This window comes from Triturus cristatus, chromosome 3_2 (genome assembly GCF_964204655.1).
Source record: "Triturus cristatus chromosome 3_2, aTriCri1.1, whole genome shotgun sequence".
In the NCBI taxonomy this organism is placed as follows: domain Eukaryota; kingdom Metazoa; phylum Chordata; class Amphibia; order Caudata; family Salamandridae; genus Triturus; species Triturus cristatus.
In genome coordinates, this window is record NC_140584.1 from 40,749,737 (window position 1) to 40,774,102 (window position 24,366).

The 24,366-nt window shown below is 43.3% G+C and overlaps 1 protein-coding gene across 1 annotated transcript in view; it reads right to left on the minus strand.

Annotated features, from left to right (window-relative positions):
- Positions 1 to 19,841: 19,841 nt before the first annotated feature.
- SNX19 (sorting nexin 19) overlaps positions 19,842 to 24,366 on the minus strand; it is a 183,826-nt gene continuing 179,301 nt past the window's right edge. The window contains exon 11 of the mRNA XM_085647225.1: positions 19,842 to 22,480. Coding sequence (XP_085503351.1) covers positions 22,396 to 22,480 — 85 coding nt within the window. The 3' untranslated portion in view covers positions 19,842 to 22,395. The remainder of the gene's footprint in view (positions 22,481 to 24,366) is intronic.

A 24,366-nucleotide genomic window follows, 5' to 3' on the forward strand; every position in this document is an offset into this window, starting at 1 on the left:
ACTGAGAAATCCCTTGACTTATACTGACTTTATCTTGAGAACAGAGAGCTTTGTATAGAAGAGAATAAAGTAAAACAGCATCAGGGACTAGCAGACCCAACGCGGCAAAAAGGAAAGCCACCAGGGGCCAAAGGCCAGACTGAGAGGAATTTCTCTTCTCCCATGTTAACCTTGGGATGCACTAACTACCTCATCATCTTGGCGAAGACTCTGGGCAATGAGCTTAACTTAAAAGGCCTCATTAAACCTGGGATCGCTTGTAGGAGGGTGTGAAATACGAATATAAAAACGACTTTAGTGAAATCTTTTGAACACAGCAGTTTCCAAGCTGCAGGCCTGCATGGATCTTTCAGAGTGTGCACTGTCTGCCTTTTTAGTGTTTTAATTCCACTAGACATGCATTATTACAGGTGCACCAGCATTTGCTAGGCTAACCTTGATTCTTAAATCCTTGTATAGATTACCTCTTTGGCTAAAATACCAATTTGGTTGTTGGTTCAAGAAGAAAAGAAAATACTTAACCTTAACTACACTTCCCCAGTGTATCGTTGTTGAGGGTGGAGCCTCCGGTTCACATCACAGCAAACATCTCTTGGTTTAGTAACACATCCACCTCAATGGAAATGACAAACTACAGCAAAGGAGGAGCTCAGATTTTCAAAGCGCATGTGTAAGTAGGTATGCACGAGTATTAGCTGGGCCTCAAGTGTGGTTCACATATGAATCCAAGAAAGATACCAAGATTGGGGAACTGCAATTACCGGTAAGTAATTTTCTTTTCCAGCATTGGATCTTTAAAGGATTCACATGCTTGAATCGGAAAAGTGAGCCGGACATAAAATATCAGGATGGAGGGAAAGATGGCTCCCTTTATTGAAAAAGGCTGTGCAGGTCTGCCTGTCCCACAGCATATACTCTCGCACATGCCATACAAAAAAATGTGTTTCGCGAGTAAGTGGCAAATTTTTCAGGTAGCCACTCTGCAGATATTAATCAAAGGGACTCTTGTACACAGAACCACAGTTGCTGCTACACCTCTGGTAGAGCGTGCCTGATGGGGAACAATCCGCCTTATTCTGTCAATTTAATTGAAGCTGTATTAAATCTTGCTAAACCCTGTTCGGACTAGAGTTTTCCTTTCTTTGGATTACCAGATGCTCCAAAAATTGGTCAAAATGTATGGAAGGATCTGTTCCTGTGATGTAGAATCTTAGACACCTCTTAATGTCTATGGAATGGAGGGCAGTCTCTGCTGCATTTAGAGTGTATGGGAATAAAGACTTGTGAACTACTGGCTCTTTGAGGTGGAAATCAGACAGTTGTTTGGAGTAAAAGTTGAGTTAATTCAAATAATGATCATGTCCTTAGAAAAGTTCATGCATATCTCTTAAACAGTAAGAACTTGTAGTTCGCTGATTCTCCAGACAGATGCCAAAGCTAACAGTAATGTAATCTTCAAAAATCCATACTTTAAATATGCCCTGCGAATTGGCTCGATTGGTCATTACAGGGGCTGGGACAAACCTGTATTGAGAGCTCCCAGTTTTTTCACCAGTGGAAATGTTCTAAAAAGTCAGTTGATAAAGTCTTTGCCCAGCCTGGATGACAATAGTGAGGGTGTGGAACCTGAACGACGATATCTGGAGAGAGCTACAAGACGAATCCATATGGATGAGAAACGCCCTGATTCCGCATATAACAGATATAAAACTATTGATGAGATTGTGCATTGATTGATAATAGAGTAGGCATTTTACTGTATATCCAGCTGGAAACAATTTCACTATATAAGTTTGTAGGTGGTGAACACTGTTGCCTGAGGTAAAACGTTTGTACAGTCTGCCACAAAGCCTAGATTGGAGTCATTCTTGTCTTCATGAGGCAGATTGTCAAGCAGAATAAATGTAGATCTGGATGGAGTATTTGGCCTTAATGGCATGACAGCAGAAACTGACTGGTGCCCAGAGGAATATAATGATGGACAATAGGAGAAATACTGAATGGTCTACACAACTCTGGAACCATTTGACATTCATTGACTATGATTTTGGGAACGGACCAAGGGTTGAGGGGTAACAGCAGAAATCCATTAAGTATATATTCCGCTCCTCTTCATTAAAAAACATCTCACCCTGGAGTGGTTGCCAATGGTTGCTGGCAAAGTACAAACATTTTCTATTGTTTTTTATAGCAAACTGATAGAATTGGGGTTTTCCCTGTTTCGTTAATATTTTGTTTACAATTAACTGGTTAACTTCACATTTGTGGCTTTCTCCCACTGACCTGTTGAGTGTATCGGCCCACTCGCTGCTGCAGTCCAGTAGATATTCCGCCTTGAGTGAGATATCATATTCAATTGTCCATGTTAATAAGAGCTGGACTTCTGTGGACAGTGCTTGAGAGCGTATTACTCCCTTTTTATTTTAAACATGGATGTTGTGTTGACCTTAAGAATTAGAACTGGTGAGATCCGAATCCTAGAAAGGAACAAATGGAGGCTCAATTCGATGGCTCTGAGCTCTTGTACATTTATGTGAAGCTGATAATCTGCTAGGTTCAATAGTCCCCTCAGTGAAAGCCCCTGAAGGTATGCCCCCCAGCCTTCCAGGGATGCATCTATGGTCATATGAAGGAGCATGGTTATGGTGCAAACGAAGACCTACTACAATGTTGCATTTGATGGTCTACAATTGCATAGACTATTTTAATAATGCTGACCCTTTACTATTATTAAAGAAACCTTCAGACAGTATCAATTTAGCATCCAAGTTCTCCAGTAAGAGCCTTACGTGTGGATGGAAATTGGGAACTGATATAATGCAAGAGGACATCGTTCTGATTATAGATTTCTATGAAAGAACTGTTGTGCGTGTATGCTCTGAAATCTTTGGGAGTCTTTTTCAAGTTTAGGATGCGTTCCTGTGAAGGGAAGGCCTTTCCTTTCCTGGTATTTAGAACAGGCCTAGATAAGATCTGTTCAGAATGCTTCCTCAATATCAGAAATCTTGGAGTTCATGCTCTCTGGGGATCATGCCCATTGTTGCAGGGAGGGGATCCCATTTCTCAGATGCCACGATACAGGCTTGCTATGCTGGCCTCGGAGACTGCAGCACATGGCCTGTAGTGCCTGGGGAGGTAAAGGAGGGTCGATTCCATAGGGTAACATAGATCAATACGTCCAGGAAACGGTGAACCAGCCAGAACATTCCACAAATACCCTAACTTTTTAGAATAGCTGGAGTATTCTGGACACTTCGGAGTCAGTACTTAAAGCTTGTATTCTCTACACTTTTTGAATTTCCTACATATCTTTTTTTTGCTCCCCTTCAGTTCCCTCGGATGGTTAGGGTAGCTTAAGTCAACCCTTTTCTCCACAGATACTGACCTTTGCTTGCTGCCTTTCCAGAATTCATGATCCAACTTCAAACACTCCAAGTCCCCTAGGATCTTGGCATTTCTAGTACTGGCGGAGAACCTTCATATTTGATTTCCCAGCTGTATCCTGGTTACCTGGGGACTAGTCACAGCCTCTCCACTTTCATCCACCGGTAAGCCATTCTACTGTTACTCATAAGACACTGTATCGTGTTGTACACCAGTATATTTGGATTAGGGGTACCTTGTCTTATAGAATTCCAGGGGTTACCAGTAAGCCCATTGCAGACCGAGCCCTTGCCACATGCATTTCACCAGCCTGTGTTCACTTTTTTGTGTACTTTAGTGTGTCATCCTAAGTGGGATGGGTATGCCCAGATGTTGGTACCCTGCACACTGTATCACTATAACCAAGCTATACCTGGCTGATGAGCCCTAACTAGGGCAAAAACGGTCCTGGGCTGCTGGTGTTTCGGTTCAGGGAGAACCTGAATTGGCAGTTCGGGCTGGACTGTTCCTATTGGAGCAGGGTCAAGACTGATTTGCATATGGCTGGGTCCAAACTGAGGTGCCATAAACGATGGACTTAGGTGTGGCCCAGTTTAATTACAAGTGGCTAAGATTAATTCAAGCATTCCATCTATCCCCTTTTTAGGTCTCGGCTAGCGAAGGCTGCGCTTGCGCAGTCTCGCTCGCGAGATTTAAAGACTTGGAGAAGAGGGGCTTGAACCCGCCCCTCTTCTCCCCTCTTCTCCATTGGCTGGCCTCTTGAATGCTGGCCAGCCATTGGAGAAGAGGTTTGTCTCTCCGAACAGGCCCCGTCCTTTTCGAATTCGGGGACGTGTTTTTTGCTACTTTTCTCATTATCTCCTCCAGCCAATGGCAAGAGGAGAGAAAAGAAAAACACGCCCCCGAATCCGGAAACGCCGCTGCCTTTCTCCGAGGCATTTCTGATTCGCCTCGGAGAAAGGCGGTGGTGTCTCCGTATGTTCTTGCCATAACCATCGGCCTGATAGGGAGTTAGACACACCACGACATTACACCCTAACTCTGGACAGCGGTGGGGTTATTCACCAGGCCACGGCTGGGGAGTGTACTCCTTTTAAGCCTGTGATTCTAGCCTGTGATACCTGCATGGCCCGCGCACATAACACGCGACTTTGGCAGCACTTGCATCAAGCCAGGTAAGACTTCTATGAGTCTTCACCATGTCTACAGACTCAGACAACCCGTAGAGTCCCCTTATGGATGTAGTTCTGAACAAACCTATTGGCGAGTTTACGCATTTAAGGTGCCATCACTACCCCACAATTGACACAACATGTGATTCCCTTTATGCTTTAAAAAACTTTCTGGCTTAAATATACGCTTTGTGACACAGCTCACCACGGGTGTGATCACCAGCGCTGACACACGCTTTATCAACACTACACACAACAAGCATGTAGGGTGCCGTTATTACACCACAACTGACCCAGCACATGATTCCCTTAATACTTTAATGTTTTCAAGTTTTGGCTGAATATAAACGCAGTTACACAGGTTACTACTGGTGTGAGCACTAGTGCTGAAATACGCTTTACAACACAAGATGGCCACTGCACGACCAGGGCCGATGTATCCCATAACGACCTGGACACCCCCCCCTATGCCACGTGACACGTTGTGGCATGGTGCTGATCCCTGACGCGACAGGCTGCGGGAAGCGTGGATTGCCTTTAAAAGCTGCGCCCAGATGGACGCGCTGGCATCCGGCTTTTTGCGGCTCCACGCGTGGGAGGTGAACCAACGCACGTCCAAAGTGGACAGGTAAATGAGGGTGCTGACACAGGGTGGCGGTGGAACAATGCCGAGAGTTCTAAACGGACCGATTGGGTCCAGACATGGGGGAAGGGAGGGAGATGCTCTTCCGATCCCTATGCTCGCACCAAAGCCCCTCGAGTGAGTGATGGTCTGTGTGGCTTCCTGGTCGCTTTCGAGGCTGGTGGCGGGGGGGTTCTCCTCTTTCTGACCCGTTCGGGCCGCGGTTGGGTTGTCCTCATTGACATCATCCCGCAGATACTTCCCTGGGGCGACCGCACCACACAGCCTCAATCTTCCTGAATGCGTCCTGGCACTGTCAGCCTCTGTAACCGCCTTCCTCTCCCATATTAGTGCAGAAACTCCTCTAAATATCTTGTAACATCCTTAATACCCTCCATAATTCATCGTCATAAATCCCCGGTCGAGCGTGGGGTATTAACTTGGGGAGGGGCCTGCATAGTTTGCTCACACACTCCCTGTCCACCCGCACGCCCATCCACGCATACTGTCCCCCCCATAGGACGGTGACCAGCAGCTCTGCATCCCTGTGCCAACAACCCCCCAGGGTCGGAGACACAGCCCACTCCATGCAGCCCCGCCTCCCCCGCCTCTATCTCTCCTTGCGCATCCTCCCCCCTGCCTCGCCTCTGGTGTCCCAGCTCCAACGCAACAAACAGCCGCTGGGGCACAAAAACACCCCCCACCCCGCCTCAGTTAAAACATGGCGGCACGCTACAATCACTCTCTATCTCACTACCTCACTCTTTCTATCCCACTAACTCACTTTCACTCTCTCTTTCACTACCTCTCTCTCTATCTCACTGCATCACTCTATGCTTATATATCACTACCTCACAACATCCCTCTCCCTCACTACCTCACTCTTTCACTACCTCACTCTCTGTCTCACTACCTCACTCTCTATCTACCTCACTCTCTATCTCACTACCTCACTCTCTATCTACCTCACTCTCTCTCACTACCTCACTCTCTGTTTCAATACCTCACTCTCTCTCTCTATCTCACTACCTCACTCTCTCTCTGCTAATGCAATAGGTATCACATATGCAAAAAAAAAGCTAATGCCAATAGAAATGACAATGCCATTTATTTAGGGATACAAAAATGATTAAAAAAATAATGAGCAATACCAATAGCTCTACCTATAATATTGCCGAGACCATTGCATTGTAAATGCTTGTTTTATACTTCAGTGTGTTACCCTAAGTGGGACAGGTATGCCCAGACATATGTCCTGTGCACAGATTGTCACTGGAACCAAGTTATACCTGACTGATGAGCCCAAACTAGAGTGAAACCAGTCCTGGATTGTTTGTGGCCCGGTTCAAAGAGGACCTGGCCTGGCAGCTCGGGCTGCACTGTTCCCATTGGAGCAGGGTTAGACTGATTTGCTTATGGCTGGGTCCAAACTGAGGTTGCATGGTGTGCAAAATAAAAATGGACTGGGGTGTGGCCTAAGTAAATATCAGTGGCTGAGATTAATTTAAGCATTCGATCCATCACTTGTATGCAATGTTCCCTCTAATTTTCTTTCTGTTTGTGTGGCAATGAAGGTTCTATGTGCACTGCAGCTAAGATTACGTACACCGAAGACATGCATTGTTATACTATGCAAGTGCACAAGCTATGAAAATTAGTGGTTTAGATAGCAGAAAGAGGGAGATATTCCTTAATTCTTCCCCATTCGATTTACACATCTTTCTACTATGTGTCTCCTTTTTTCATTGTTTTGCATCCTTCCTGTCTACACTGTGTTCCCTTGCCTTTACACAACATGCAGTATTCTACTGCTTCGCTCATGTTTCTGATCGTGCATCTCGTTACACATTTCCCACTACCCTGCTCTTCTGTCTTGCCCACTATCCGTTTCTTATCTGCACTCTTTCCTTCGCCTTTTACATGTCTCTTAGTCTTCTCGTCTTAAATGTTGTCCCCTCTTCAGTTCTCGCTGTTTAAATACCTCCCACTATCGTGCTACTCTGTCTTACACACTGCACCCCGAACAAATTGCATCATCTATAGGCAATCCTGCAAATTCAGAGCATGAATGCCATTGTGCACCAAAATATGTTCAGGAAAGGGACTATTCAAATACTGCTCTCATTCAGGTCTTGGCTTCTTAGCTGTCCGAGGACAACTGTAATAGTGTACCCAAGGCTTCAGAAGTAGGCAGCATAAAGGCATTAATGCTAAAGATCTGTAATTCGGACTCAAGAAAACTGTAAGCATCAATTTGAAGGTATTGGGAAAGGCTGTGTGTGCCATGGCTGCCTACCCCAATCGGTACAACTGCTGAAAGGTTTGCCAGTCTATTTTCCCCCAGGAATACAAGGTGCACCCTGGGTAATGAGAGAGGAAGTGCAGGCCATATCTGCTTGCTCCATGTTTCTGTTGCTGAGAGTCCACACCTGTATGTCCACTCCTACTGGGCCTTTTGAAGAACTTACACATTCACCCCAACAGGTTCCCATATGAACCCAGTGCCCCACCCACACAGGTCCATAGAAAAGGAGCACTGACATATTTGCCTGGTTGTTTTCCTTTGTAATGTAGCATTCATATAGCACTCTTACCCCTGAAAAGGCTGCAAATTGTTCAGATTTTCAATAGGATTCCCTTTTGGAGTGCATAGTTAAATAAAATATTAAAAATAGTTTGACATAGCTGTTGAGTAAAGTGTGTCAGAATTTTGGAATATTGGCTTCGCTGTGCAAAGTGAAGCCTAAAGTGGTATGCACAGCAATATGGCTCAAAGCTTTATTTATTTTCGACCTACAGTTTTTAGTCACGTTGTGTTAGATGGGCCTCCTCCCTCTCTAAAGACTGAAATGCATTGTTAAAATTCGAAAATAAACCTACAGGAACCTCTTCCCCTGTCCTTGGTTAAGAAAAAAAGACACACAATGCTCATCCACAACCTGAGACTGCTCAAAAATAAATGTAACATTTGAAGCTGAACACTTTCCATTTAGTGTATAGCTTTCAGCCAAAGGGCTGATTGAATACAACAAGACATGAAGGAACCTGTTTCTCTTGCTGCCATTCATGACCTCTGTACTGTGGTACCAGCTAAGCTTCAAAGAGCGAGACCAGTTTTCAAATTGGTCTCGGACTTTGAAGGCATGTAACAGCATGCGCGCTGCCACTGACTTTGTGTGCGCTGAAAGAGAGAGGGCTGCGCGCGCGCAGACGCACAGCTTACAGGGAACCATGCTTGTATGTATAATTGTGTTCTTGAGGTCAGCAGGTTGAGATGCCTAGAGAGTGTTCTTCCTCACTTCCTCTTTTCCCCTTAGACAGTGACTTCAGATTCTGGAATTCATTTCAGATCTTATTTGATTGAAAGGGAAAGAAGTGAGGTTAGCATCGGAGTCCTTCCCCTGAATTCCAGTGAAATCCTGACACTTAAACTGTGTTCTCTTCTTTACTAGCAAATTGCCACGACAAGGAAATATTTGTTGGCCATGACAGCCATCTAGGTAGAGCAATATTTCATAGTCATTATGATGCAGGTAAGTTGACACTGAAGTCATACACTTTGTGAAGATGAAGATGAGGACTTGAGACCAAAAGGGCAGAACCTGATGCTTTTAATGGCATCAGGCTACTTGGAAATTAAAATATTTTCTGATCTTTGGATGAATAGGGAAATGCTTAAATGGATCCTGCAAATTCAATGATGTCACGTATTCTCCTTTCTGTAATAGTAGATGAATCTCTTGAAGGGGGAGCATCTGGAATGATTGAGTTTTGATGAACTTGTTCAGGCGATGAACATCCAAAATTGGTTGCATTCTTCAGACTTTTTTTCACAAGGAAGACTCTTGAATATAACCTTTGGTTTGTTGGTATTTGAGGACATGTTTGAGATCCCCCTCCATATCACTGGAAGAATCTGTCTTCAACTGTCGAAGATGTTGACGAAGTTCAAGCTGAGGCAATGTAGCATGCTGTCCCTGCGTGAACTTTAAGGCATTTTCCACTGAATTTGATCTAAAAGCCAATTGTCAAACTTGTTGTTTGCCCATTCTCGAAGGAATGCAAAGATGTTAGGTTATCTTCTCTGTGTTTGTATAGTGCTCTATCATCCATTAGTGCATCCTGGTGCTTCCCAGGTGTGTGAGGTTAGTCCAGTGAGGGGGACTTAATAGAAAAGCCACATCCCCAGCTTCTTGCGGGAGTCAGGAGCGGGAAGGAGGCTCTGATGTGGAGTGGGAGGTCATTCCATGCTTTAGGCGCAATGTATGAGAAGGCTGGACCACAGGACCTGCTTCTGTGGATTTGTGTGACGCGTGCAAGTAAGAGTTTGACTGAGAAAAAAAGTGCTTGGAGGGTTGGTGGACATGTTTTGCAGCTGTTCAGGTAGGCTGTGTCTGAGTTGTGTAGTGCTTTGCATGTGTGGGTGAGGAGCATGAATTGTGTGCACTAGTGTATCGGGAGCCACTGTAGCTCCCTGGTGTGATGTGATATGTGCCCTGCATGGAAGATTGAGAACGCGTCTCGCGTTCTGGATGGCCTGCAGCTTCTGTGCAAGTTGCTTGGTAACTATAGAGCATAGAGAGAGCACCCATAGTCCAGCCTGCTGGTTTTGAGGGCTTGGGTGATGTTGTTTCTGGTCCTATGTGACAGACCTGAGTACTTCTTTCTCAGCATTGTTAGGGAATGGAAATCATGAAATGGTGGCTGCATTGACCTGGGCAGACACGGCCAGTTGCTGCCAATAATAATCCCAAGGTTTCTTGCTTGTGTGCTGCAGGTGAGAGATGGTCCAAGGTCTGTAGGCCACAAGGTAGAGTCCCATGACGAGGCATCCTTTCCGAAGATCACCACTTCTACCTTGTCGGTGCTGGGCTTGAGACAGTTGGACGTCATCCAGGTGGCCACTTCAGTCATTCAGGTCGTGAAGTTGTTCTTTGTGCCCAGGGATTTGTCCAAGAGGGACGGTATCAGTTGTGTGTCATTGGCATAGTATAGGATGTTGATGTTGTGAGTGTGGATGATATCAGCCAGTGGGGTCATTTAGATGTTGAAAAGCGTGGGGATGAGAGGAGCCTTGAGGTACTTGGCACATGAGTTCCCACACTTCTGAGGAATAAAGTGCCAAGCTGACTGAGTTCTCCGAGTTGGAAAGATGCAGATTCATTGGAAGGCAGGACCTTGAATGTCAGTCTCATTCAGCGATCTTATCAGGATAGGGTGGGACACCATGTCAAAGGCAGATTAAAGGTCTAGTAGGATAAGGGTTGCGGTTTCTCCTCTGTCCAGGATCCTCAGGGTGCTGTTTATTTCTGCAAAAGGGTCGGTCTCCATGCTATGGTTAGGTCCAAAGCCTGACTGTGTGGTGCTGAGTAGCTGGTAGTTGGCGAGGTGGTCGGCGAGGCATCTGTTGATGGCTTTGCCTAAGACCATGACTGGGTACAGAAGGCGTGAGGTAGTTGGTCGGTAGTTTGTGGCTTTGGTCGAGTTTGGTGAGAGCTTCTTTAGGAGAGCATTGACAGCTGTGCACTTCTGGAAATACTGCAGTGACGCAGGAGGTGTTGAGGATGAGGGGTTAGGGCTGTGCTGTGGCAGATGAAATCTTTGTTGACGCCATGGTGGGGACAGGGGTCTGATGGGGACATTGGGTGGATGGTTTTCATGATGGTGGCGGTTTAATCTGTAGTGATGGTGTTTAAAGAGGTCACTGTGTGTTCTCCATTCGAGATCTGTAGACATGTGCTGGGGTCAGGTTGATGGTCGAAGCTTTTGTAATGATTGTGATTTTGCTACTGAAGAAATTCCAAAGGTCATTGCACAGTTCTTGAGATGGGGTGATGTTGCTGGTGGTGGCTAAGGGCATTGTGAAATCTTTGATAACCAATAAGATCTCTATGCTGCTGTTGGAGCTGGCATTGATGCGGTCTGCTATGGTCTTCCGCTTGGTTTCCTGGATTTGATCGTGGTAGAATCTCAGGGCAGATTTGCAAATTCCTTTAACTACATTTCTGAGGCTTCTTGTCCACCTGTGTTGTAGCTGTTTGCAATGTTATTTGGTCGTTCTGAGTTTTTCTGTGTATCAGCTGGCCTGGGTTCATGTTCCTGCCAGTTGTTCTTGTTTGTGGGGGGCAATCTTGATGGTGCAGGTGGAGATCCAGGTATTGAATTTTGTGATGGCTCTAGGTAGGTTGCCTGTGTGCTCCAGGGGGTCTTGAAGCGGCCAGAAGCCTAGTCCTTCTCTGCCACATTTTTCCAGCATCATCGAGGTGTGCCTGTGTTGGGTGCTCTGCTGTTGTAAGGGATGTTAACTTTGAAATTAACGATGGAGTGGTCAATCCAGGTCACAGGTGTGGTTTAACGATTGTGACATCGTTGAATTATGTAAAGACGGGGTCCAAAATGTGTCCAGTGGAATGGGTGGGATTAGATGCTAGCTGGGTGAGCCCAAAGTTTCAGAAATTCTGAAGCAGCGCTACTGAGTTTGTGTCTATGAGGTTTTCTAGGCTATGAGAAAGCTGGGGTCTCCTCTGAGAATGTAGGCGCTGGACTTGATGATTAGTGGGGTGTTTAAGTCTGCAATGTTGTTGTTGAAGTTCGTGCGGATGTCTGGAGGACTGTAGACCAGGGTGCCATGCAGTGTGAAGTTGGCTGTGATTCTGACCCCACAGGTGAGGTGTTCTATCTAGTTGGTTTCGTTTTCTGCAAAGGAGGTGCAAAAGATGGATTCCTTATAAATTAGGGCGATTCCTCCTTTGGACTTGGGTTAGTAGCCTGATGTTCTTGTATCCAGTGGGGTTGGCTGTGGCAACTTCCGGTGCCGAATCAAGGGTTTGCCATTTTTCCATGAGGAAAAGGAAGTCTGGAATGGAGTCGTCCAGCAGGTCTCAGATCTCCTTGGGGGTATTTTCTGAGTGGGCAATGGTGAGGAGCATGCTTGACAGTGAGAGGTGCGTCTAGTTTAAGTGTGCTTGAACGGTTTGGGTGCTGTTGGTGTGTTTGTGGTGAGTGACTGAGTGGCGAGTGGGGTGTGGTGGTGCAGCTGAAATGGCAGTGGGAGAAGATGAAGGCTCCTTCTGTGTTGTGTGGTGCAGTAGCAGCACAGTGAGCAGTGTCAGGGGTTGAGGGTGTGGTGGAGTGCAAGTGGGTAGTGATGGGTCAGGAAGGTACAGTGTTTCTGGCGCCATGCATAACGATGGGTCGGGCTGCCAGTGTTTCTGGTGCCGGGTGTAATCCAGGTGCAGACAGAGACCAACTTCCTTGCCTTTGGCTGCGGCCGTCATTACTTAGGAGGTGTTAGGGGCACAGAAGAGAGGGGAAAGGGCCAGCAGCGGTGTGAGGAGCAGGTAAGGACCAACGGAGAGAGGAGAAAAATGGGCAGGAGACAGCAGGCACAAGTCACGACAGTGGAAACTCAAACAAGTAGAGAAATGGAAGCAAACAAATGGCAAAACAGGTCAAAATGGTGAGCAACAATGGCAAAAACAAGGGCACAAACTTTGAAAAACTGTGACAGAAAATGACCCAAAACAAGGCCACATACAAATAAAAAGAGTGACAAATAGAAGCAAAAAGATAATCACACTTGAGGACAGCAGAGACAGAGCAAAGGGGACAGTGAATAAGGACAGATACAAGAGTAAAAGTCACGAGAAAAGATGTAGTTGCAAGAGAGCGGGTGAAAGAGAGCGCAAGAGGAGCGAGGCAGGAGCCTTGAGGAGCTGGATCCCGGTCAAAATGGCCTTAACCGGTCGGAGGAGTGGTCACAGGTTAGTCTGGGGTGTTGGGGGGAGGGGGGTTATGGCTTACCACCTGTTTGATCCTCACATGAAAGGGTAAGAAAGAGAAGAAGCTGCCAGACATGGTGGGTTGTTCTGGCCCCTAGTATCTTGTTATTTCCAATGTCCGCCTCCATGTTCCTTAGATTGAGCGGAATAGAACAGCAACGCTCAGCTCGACGCTCTAAGTTGCTGAGATGCGTGAATACATAATCATTGTAAATTGTTATTGTTAATTGTATTTATTTATATATTCTTATATACTTCGTTTTTTTTAATACATAATAATAAGCACATCACTGTGTGTTGTTTTTAATTGAGATGAACTGACTTTAGCCTCAATTATGCTTTGTAAGTTTCATGGCCTTAGTAGGACTAGAAGCCATTGTATTTAGGGCAGTACATATGTACATTTGTGCAAACCGTGAGGAGAAAATAAACTCGGTGTTGTATATATGATTGATATCTTCTCCTCAAAGACGCCTCGTCCTTCCTTCAGGAGAGGATCCTGCCACCTGCTCATTTGACATGGTTTTACTGAAAGTAACATGTTTCTGTCATGTGATTGGATTTTACAGACTTGTACTGAGAGGAAAAATATATATAAAGTGTACTAGATTTTGTGTATTTTAGCATTACCTTTCAACTGACCCTTTTCTAGTGACAGCTCTGGTCAGTTGAAATGGCAATTGTCTTGATTATTTGTTCTGCTTGATATTTTTGCATTGAACGCCTGTTAAATGCAGGACATCCCCAAATGTTTTTTTGATTGTTAACAGAGAGTAAGGCCTTCTGTGATATGGCTGCTATGCTGGAAGAAACTACTGCATGTCCTTGTAACCCATTAAAAGGTTTTGATCATTGGGCCTGCATGATATGCCCAATAACCTGGCTATCTCAGTGTTTGATGTGGTGGTTAAAACTAGACCTTCCAGCAAAAGGCATATCAAGAATACAGCTTTGAACTTCTTGGTGACAAAGGACTTCACATTTGGCAATCATAGCTTCCCATTATCGTGAGGAAATAAGCAGCATGGACAGAAGTGGCTGTAAAGGTGACACTTACTTGCCAACAGCATCCACGTAACCTCCCTGGGTGGTGGAATAGTGCATGGTTTTGTCGTGTTACTGGACCATTTCTGTGCTGCTTCAACCACCTCAGAGTTTACTTTAGGATAGCCGGTTAAGCGGACTACAGTGTTTATGAAGCTTTATATATTAAATATCCAGCTGAGGCACAGTAGCTGGGAGAGTGGCGAGTGACTGCTTCAATTTCTTTCCCCCTTGCCAAACGTGATCTACTATTGATAGCGGTTTAGGTGACCTTCCAGGAGGATATCTAAAGTCCTAGAGAAAGCACAAATTTTCCAAATTAGTAAAGGACTGCAATATAGTTATATCGTCCAGGTGAGAGTCCACTGGTGTAGGTTCTGCTTCCTTTGGTCGGTATGTAATATAAATCATCCCATCCATGTTGATCATGAGGTTGTGTTACCTCTTAAAGTTCTAACTCTTCTCATTTAGCCACATAGTCACTCCCTCTATGTTCAACAGTTTGAGAAGTTGAAAACATGGGCGTGGCAATGGATGCAGAGATAAGTTGTTGTAAAGGAACAATTAGCAGCTATTCTTTTTTGCAATTTCACATAATGTGAACATGGCTGGAGTGCATTAGAATGCTTTACAAGAGAACCAAGTTCTGTTACACAATTTTACAGACACAGGGAGATTAAGTAATTTGCCCAGATTTACAGAATGTTACGTGAGGCCAAGATTTGAATCTGGTCCCCTAGTTCCAAGGTCATCCAATGCAGCCACTAGGCCACATCTGCTCCCTATCGCCATGTGCGTGAAACTTGGGCTTGAGGAGCGAATTGAAACCTTGCATAATCGTTCATCATCATGGACTGAAGATCAAACACGAAATCTATAGTCATTTGCATCACAGGAGTTTCTTTTTAAGCAGGGCTCATCAAATATAGGCCATAATATTAATCATAATGTCTATTGCAGTGAAACCTACGATAAATCCATCAGTGACTTTGTTCTACTTTATGATAAGTTGGTTCTTGGCGTTCAGCATCACAGGAAGCACCTATTTCAGGATCGCCATCATCGTCCTAGATATCCTGGTACTTTACATGGGGATCACCCAGACTGTAAAGAAGTCTAAAAGGGAAAATGATCACCATCACCTCCCGTCATATCAGTCCCTATGTTCCTCATAGGAAGTGTAGGTGGGACTTTTATGGGCGATAGATGGGCTTATAACAGGTGCTTTGATACTTCAGTAGGTGAAGTTTGTGTCCTCAAAGAGAGATTTTGTTGAAAAGATGCTCGTCGACGGGGCTGTGGTCAAAGGGAAGCTCAACAACAGATCCTTTGTCAATGTTGATGGCATAGATGGAAGTATTATCAACGTAGTCATCAACACGAAGGAAGTTATCCTAGTTTAAGTTGTCGACAGTGTGCTTCGTGTGCTTCATGTTGTCAAAGGCTTCGTATACAGTATAGTTTCCGTTGATGAGGGAAATAGGTTTCTCAATTGAATATTTTTTTTAGATGAAGGAATCTGAGAACATTTAGATCATGCAGAAGGCTTCATCAATGATTTTGTCAACTATATTTTAGGCAAGCAATTTTCTGAGAAACATTCATGTTAGACTTTTTGTATCTTTTACTCTCCTCAAACAGCTCTGTAGGATTTAGATCATCCATATGTTAAGATTTTATAAACACTGATTGCATTTTATGTGCCCTCTTTGTGGGTGATGGTGTGGCGTCTGACAGAATTCCTTATCTGAGGGAACAACTTTCCTTCTGTCAGCTATAAGGCATTCTGCTTTTGCTATCTTGCAAGGTTTTGGTGGATTATATCCTACACATTTTGCACTCCTGTGGCCAATGTTGTGGATGTAGGCTATAAATATATCTTCTAGAGGATCATCAGTGTAAAAGCACTGTGCCTGGCATTACGAAGAAAAAACAGCTCCAGGCCCACGTGTCAAGGGATTTCAAACATTGAAGTAATAAAGATTTTCATGCATCATACCTCTTTACAAGCTTTGTCTTTGGAATTATCTACCTTTGTGTGCAAGGTGAGATCTGAACACCTGCATTTATTTCTCTTGTCAACCTTCGTTGTTTATGGTTCATTTACAGCTGTCTATTTCTAAAAAAGAATTTAAATTCTGATTCACAAATTCATTACGACGCTACTGAACAGCAGGCACGCCTGATACTTTTTATGGATCTCAATAAAATAAAATATAAGCATGTATTATCGTGGGCCACTGGGTGCTAGAATTTCAAGGGAATTGGATGTTGGAAAACATAGGTTTCATCACTTTTATGTAGGACCCAGACCTTTTTAGAGTTTAGAGCTGGTGAGCTTCCATGACTATCTATATCTATCTATCTATCTATCTATCTATCTATCTATCTATCTATCTATCTATCTATCTATCTATATATATATATATATATATATATATTACCTACTGGCGGTCGCCAGTAGGTAGTTATAGTTAGGACCACGTTTCCATAGGAAAACCTCAACATTCTATTTTGAATAACTTTGGCGCCGGTCGACGAATCCTCGCGAATTTCTCAAAATAGGTGGGGCGCTACGCTCCGCTCCTACCCTGAAAGTCTCGGGGGGATTCGTCAAGCGGGGGCTGAGATAAAAGGGGGGTCCCAAAACGCGTTTTTCCCATGCATTTTTCCATAGGACCTTTAGAACGAGCTACAGCCCGAACGGCTGAACAGAATTACTAGAAATTTGGCAGAGAGGTAGTCCCTAGGTCAAGGAAGTGCCTTTTGTAGGTTTGGTGTAAATCTGTTCAGTAGATTCTGAGAAAATAGCCTTTAAATCAATATATATATCTGAGCCCGCTTACGGTACGCTTACCGTACGCTTACCGTACGCTTACCGTAAGCTTACGGTGGCGTGCGCGAGCGCGATTCTGATTGGCTCTTAGATCTTAGTAAACATTCGAATCGGCCGAAACCAGGAAGCGGCGTCCGCCATTTTGTCTCTCGCACTGAGTGTTGTTTATCAAACATGATGGCCAAAAACATGTTACGGGGCTGTTTTGACAACTCCCTCCCACATAGTCATGTTGAGGGAGTCCCCAAACATCCCCCAAGAGCAAAAACGGTTTTATTTTTTTTTCGGCAATTTCGCGGGGTACGCTTACCGTACGCTTACCGTACGCTTACCGTAAGCTTACCGTACGCTTACGGTAAAAAAATAAAAATAAAAAAAACACTATCCACACTTACCCCACCCCCTGTGCTTTTGGTGGCCGCAGGCCACCAAATGTGCAGTGCTTATTAATAGAGAAAAAAAACGTAATTTTGGCAACATGAAATTATAAAATCGAAATAAAAAAAACACTATCCACATTGACCTCACCCCCTGTGCTTTTGGTGGCCGAAGGCCACCAAATGTACAGGGCTTATTAAAGTTGATAAAAACCGTGCACGGAACGAACTGCGTTAAGTGGGCGCGCACGCCACAAATGGCGTAAAGTAACTTAGCATTTAAAAAACCGTACAAATTCACTGAAAAAACCATAGGTTTCACACACGTTATAGTTAGGAAATAGCATTTAAAAAACCTTGCTAATTCACTGAAAAAACCATAGGTTTCACACATGTTATAGTTAGCTGGACATTTTACTGATAAAAAACCAATGAAATTCCCCCGTTATAGTTACTGTAGGCAACTATAACTCACGCGACCGTAATCCTCTGCTGATGACATATGTGTCTTTATGAAAAAAAAATATTTGTAATATATGTATAGCTAAAATTTAATGGAAGAAGATATGGGCAAATAAGTGTCTAAATACAGTATTAGCATCAGCAGAGGATTGCGGTCGCGTGAGTTATAGTTGCCTACAGTAACTATAACGGGGGAATTTCATTGGTTTTTTATCAGTAAAATGTCCAGCTAACTATAACATGTGTGAAACCTATGGTTTTTTCAGTGAATATATATATATATATATATATATATACACACACACACACAAGAGGAATTTAAATCTATTGAGCAATATCATTGAAAAACTTACACTTTAGATTCCTAGAGATATTTTCCCATGCACCATTGTTCCTGAGGCAAGATAAAAATTTAAAAGAATTGCACATAATAGAAATAAACATTGTCTAGCTTAAACAGAATCATTTATAGATAGGGGAGAAGTTGAAATAACCAAAAACGTACTGTATAGAAATCTCATGTGCTCTTACACAACTTTGGATGAAAGGCTATGTAAGGATAGATGCACAGACAACCGTCATCAACCAACAAGGAGGGACCAACCAAACTTATATGTTTTTGTTGCCCTCGCTGACAACAGAATAAGGACACAGAGTCAGATCTATAGATGGATGCCTATGCCTAAACAAGACTTTAGGAAGTGTCCTTTTTTATAAGGTTCAGGACATCTCCAGAGTTGCGCATACTGCATTGGTCACATCCAAAAGCTTAGGCTGAGTACAAACAACTCTACCAAGCATGGCCTGATGCATACAATTATTCAGGACAACACCAGCTGTATAGACATGTAGTATATGTGCATGGAGAAATCTATGCAGATGGGCCACACACCAGACAGTTACTCACTAGTAACAATAGTTAACATGAGTATCTTATTTGGAATAAATATGAATATAACTTTATTTAGCCTCTTTATAACCCAATTAAAGTCACTATCACATCAAGAAACTTGTATAATCCCATGTATGCCTTTGTCACCTTTGATTTATTTATTTTAGCAAGAATGCTAATTCTTGAATTTTCAGAGTCAAAAGATGGAAATAACCATGCGCAACTCAAATACTCATAGTGTAATGATACTTCTCCTGCATGTAAGTCCTTTGTCTCTGTTGGTTAGCAAGCTGCAGGTTTTTGAGTAGGAGGATCATACTGAAGAATATATTATATGCTCGGGTGTAGGTTGGACAACATGGGTTTTATTCCCACGGCCAAAGGCCAGACAATTTCAATAAATTATATATACTGACCTCCCCCTAGCTTTTATCGGATTTTGCCCAATAGGACAATAGTAGCAAACCTGCCAAAATCCGAGAAGGGTCTATTGGATAGTTCTCAACACTATGTCAGATAGTGTCATGTCATGATCATTTTCTGGTTTCTTTCAGGGTTCACATTCAGTTTGATATGTAAGATATGTAAGATGGCCACATGCCTTGTCTTAGTAAGCCAGCCTGGGGTAAAGAGGTACTATAAATGAAGTTCGTTCGTGGGTGATCAAGGACATTTCTGTATTGATGTCCATGTCACAGGAAATAAAAAGTTTAAAGAAAATTCTTCCAAACATATATCAAAAATTAAAATCTACCAACACGTCCGCAGATAGAAAATTGGAGAAGTCTATGAATTTATTTCTTTTAATCACAAACTGGTCATGGTGAGATTTTAGTCATGCTGTTTTGATGCCCACCAGGGTTCAGTGAGTTAAAATTCAATTATATGAAGTTTGAACATGACCATTTACAGTGTCTGCCCATGTATCTCTTTCACATCAGAGGTGTTCTGCTGCCCTCCTTCGTGTAGATTATTTAGGGGGTTGGTCTGCTTTACATTTGAAGGTCATAGCATACTGTGCAGTATCCTGTGCCCCCCCCCCCCCCGCTTTCTGTATGCAGTACACTCACTTATCTGGCTGAAATCGATAGCATGAAGTAGCTTAGAGACTAACTTGCTATAAGTGCCAAATGGTGGATGCCACTGTTGCTGCTGACATACTGTATAACAAACTCAGTTTTTGCTAATGTCTGAGCTATTCAATTAATACCAGGAAATTAAGCTCAATAAAAAAGGTAAAACTCAATCAGCACGACAGGTAAACACACAGATAATAAATATGTTGTTGTTAATTTATTTATGCGCTTTGCTACTCAACCTTCATATATAAATAAACATATATAGACATACCAAAATATAAATGTCGATTGTATCCTATTCACCATTACGAAATATCCAATTGTACCCAGACAGTGAATGTAATGTAATTCATACCCTATAATGGTATTCAAAATATTTATCACGGGGAAAGTGTGCATTTGTTGTCGTTCGGTCTTATGTGTGACCATCCAATGATTTTGTGCATCTGATGTCAACAACACTTAACATAATATAAAACCGCCATTCCAAGGCTCTGCACATACCACCGAGGAAAATGGCCATTAACAATAATGGGCAGTACAAAGATTTATTTAGTTTGTGGACTTAGTATGATGTAATTAGAGTTTACCTACATCAAGATGAATTAGCAGTCACCGATTCTAAATCATTCTTCTTTGTGATGGGTGGAATCAAAGATGGCGGATAACTGTGGGTACCCATGGGAGCTTCTCAACCAAACAAGTGGAGAAGATGTCCTGGGCTTTATCTATTGACAAAAGTGATAATACTAACAACAAGTGGCTTGGAAAACATCCACGGTACACTACCAGGGATAACACTAGTGTACGAGAAAGTACAATGCTGCCTTTAGGCACAGAAATACAGCGATATTAAGTAGGATAAAGCACGTGGGTAGGTTTATAGAGCTGTTCAGGAAAGAAAATTGTTGTTACACACAGATATATTGTAAGGAGTGGGCCTGAGCACATAGAAATCGTTGTGCAAATGATTTAATGGGCTGGGTCTAACAAATCAGCATGGTTGGGCACGACATAGAGATTAAAATTAACATAAAACACACATTTCTAGTTACAGACCACTAAGCATTATTAGAACTCAGCTAAATTTGAGCTCGCAAGCACCTGACTGATATAAATTAATTCTTTAGTACAACCAGATTAAAATTACATGATGGTGTGTATGGGAGTAGATTACTGAGTGATTACCCAAAACCGGGAATGTACATTCTCTAAAGACGGTTTGTCTTGACTGCTGTTTAGGATGCTCGTCGACCTCTTCCTGGTCCGACTGGAGCTCCCAAACATACAAGCGAAGGCATACGTATTGTCAGAACAGACCACAGCAGCACTCGTAAGCATATACAGAGGTTAGGGTCCCAGCAGCTGAATGCACAGTATTGAAAAAGGTGGGCGAGTGTCCTTTTCCTAAACTGCAACAAACAAGCTACTGCGCTTACGACCAGAGTTCCCACTCATACAGGTTCTGTGGCTTGAGGCAAAGCACAGAATTCTGGTCATGAATTAGCGAAAGAGCTGTTCAGTAATGGTGTTTTTTATGGTTCTCACCAGCACCATCATGGGTTGGAGCATGGGCTGCTGAAAGAAGAGCTGAACTGCACAGAGGACTGAAAGAGCTAGAAAAAAGACTCAACAGCAGGAAGCTGCGGGGTGGGACCAATGGCACTGCAGAGTGTGGTGCTAACCGGAACAGGAGGTAATCAGCAGCTCGGGAAGAGGGTGCTCAACTGTGGTACTAAGAACGAGGAAAGTAACACCAGTGTTGGGAGGAAGCAAAGTGGCTGGTGCTTGAGCAGAACTTTAAAGGGTGAAGGCATCAGCAATGGAGGGGAGGCAATGCTGTATTAGCACAATGAAGTCTAAGAAGTTAATACCATAAAATGGAGGCACAGGAAGGCTTGTGAGGGGTGGAAACAACAGAAGTGAGAGCGAGCAACAGACTGGTAGTGAATGGCAAGGAGTGAAGGAAAGGCAAGCATACTACAAACACGCAATTTAATTTAAACAATTTCACATTTGGGTGCCTAGACTGCTCACCCTGCTCCTATTTTTCAGGTTCACCTACCTAAAGAAATATCACACCCCAAAACACAAACATAACTAGTGTTCCGAAGGGGCATGTCTTCCAGTTAAAATCTCCACAGCTATAACAAATCAGCAGCAGCTCTTGTTATCCTTCAGACAAACTTATAAGTGACTCTTCCTCTTAGCTCCACATCTTCTCTATCATCTAGATACAGGAGCCGCTTCAACACCAGCATCTGGATTCCTGCTACAAACACGTAGCACGTCTACTCCAGACTCCTAAGGAAGGTTGGAGCTCAATTATTTACTGACTATGTGGGCCATGGTTCCGGATACTGTGGGTTCTCGTCTTCATTAACTCATTCAATCTGCAACAGATCCATCAATGTTCAAGGTCCAGATCTGAGACACAGCACAGAGGTTCTCACTTGGGACCAGGATTGCAATGGAAAGTTATCTCATGCAGGACTCCACATGTGGTCGGGTCAAACATGCTGTACGTAGATGCAGCCCAAGAAGGTCAGCCCATTACTGGATGGTGATCAGGGAACATTCTACCCACTCGAGAGTCCACCTTCCAATTGCTTCAGTCATAAGCACTTCTCCATCCTCACTACCTGCCCGTGAGGAATACAAAGACAGCTGATGAGAAAAGATAGCGAGGGCAGCTTCACAAAGTACACTGTCCTTTTTTCTCCACGCCAACAGTGTGACATTGGCCTTACACTTGTCTGGCAAATGAATCCTTGGAAGGATTAAGCACCAGAACTTCCAACAGAATATCCCATACACAGAAGACCAGGTGCCTGGTTAGGAAAAAAGAGAACAAGAGCTGAATTAAAAACAGCGAATTAAAGTTTAATTAGAGGCATCATGGGGAATGAATACAAACAAGACACCTCTAAACCACAAATGTGCTCTGAAAAGCAATTATTTTATACGGACTGTAGAGTGCAGAACATGAGCACACACCGCATAACACGTACATGAAGGCCTTGGTGAAACTTGAGTCATTTCTGCAAAGGAAATGCCCAAAAATGTAACGGAATGCTGGTACGACATTAAGCGCTATGTTTGAGTAAGATGTACTTCCTTACGTCGCAAGGATGAACTTTGCGCCCAGAAAACGGAGCCACATCATGCCTAACACAAAAAACAATCACTTGTGTTGAGCTCGTTCATTTTGTTCTCATGCTTCCACAGTAGCATTTTTACCCGAACGAAATCCCAACGACCCCACATGATAAAATGGCATAATCTTGGGCATTTCACATGCTAATCATAACTAGAAATGCCACAAATTACGCAAGAGTACCCCAGCATAAACAAAATGTCACCCAGGCTTAAACACTTATAGCTAGTTGAATGTCAAGGAAGAATACAATATGAAAAAGGTTACATGGCTGTATCTACAGTTGTCAGGGTTGATATGTTTTATAAATTCACATGCTTAAATTATTAGCAGTATTCACTCAGGGATTCCATGTATGTGGTATTTGTATGACTAAATAATGGCAGAGCCCCGTGGAAGGGGAGGAGGGTGATTCACACGTGAATAAATGACAAATACCAAAACTTGAGAACAGTAATTTATAGAAAAGTAACATTTTCTTCTCCAGTGTTGGATATTTCATATGTTCACAAGCTTCAATAAACACAAAGAAGTAACAGAACAGTAATAGTGGCATGCAGGGATAAGGCTCACCTTAAGCAAACAGGTTACAAAGTGTTACCTACCCACTGGCAATAGCAAGGTGGCATGTGCGTCAAAGCAGTAATACTATGAGAAAGAAGTATTGTTGTTCATGCTGGCCCTCTGTAGGTGTTTTCAAGGGCACTCTGGCAAAGAGAGTGATTGTAGGTGCCATGCCTCTTGCAGAAACAGCGATGACCCCGGCAGAGAGCAGGCTACCCACATGAGTGTCAGCTCTAGTAACACAAAAAAGCAATCCATCCAAAAAAGATTTGCTTTAAGATATGGGAGCCTTGCTTTGACAGGGATTTGTCACGGTTTGTGTTTTTAAAAGCAGCAGAGTATGTCGGATTTAGGGAAGCTTATGGAGCGGGTAGTACAACATTTTGTATACCCCCCCATTTCTGCATGTTTATATTAATCTGAGTAATCTATTAATTATAATAATATTAATCTGTTTGAAGTGATATCTAATCAATCATATTAATGAAAGAGTTACACGTGGGATTTGCATTTGCATGGCTAAAATAATTTGTATACTAATATATGTACGCATACTAATACTAGAAAAATAGAATATTGCATGATAAATGTTGCTTTTGTGACGTAATTGTAAGTCGCACCAGATGACATCGTTGGGTGAATCTAAACGCTTTGAATGTTGCTATTATGCTAGATAATTACATACACATAGGGGAATTAGTGAGGGTTTAACATTTTATTAGCTATTTCCATGTTTTAATTTCGTTTTGTGTTTGTTTTGCTTAAGTTGACCGATTGGGCCTTCGTTAAGATGGCTGACTTTTGACTTGACGGCACCAGTCACCGTTCCACGAGGTTTCGGGTGAAGAGCGCCTGCGCCACCGCAAGCAACAGTGGCCTCGACCTGACCCCATGCAAGATGTACCCATCAAGGTCGTACTGGGAGAGTTGCTAAGACTATTAAACAAAAGACTGTCTTTAAAACCGAAACCAGCAAGTGTGATGACCTAACCAAAT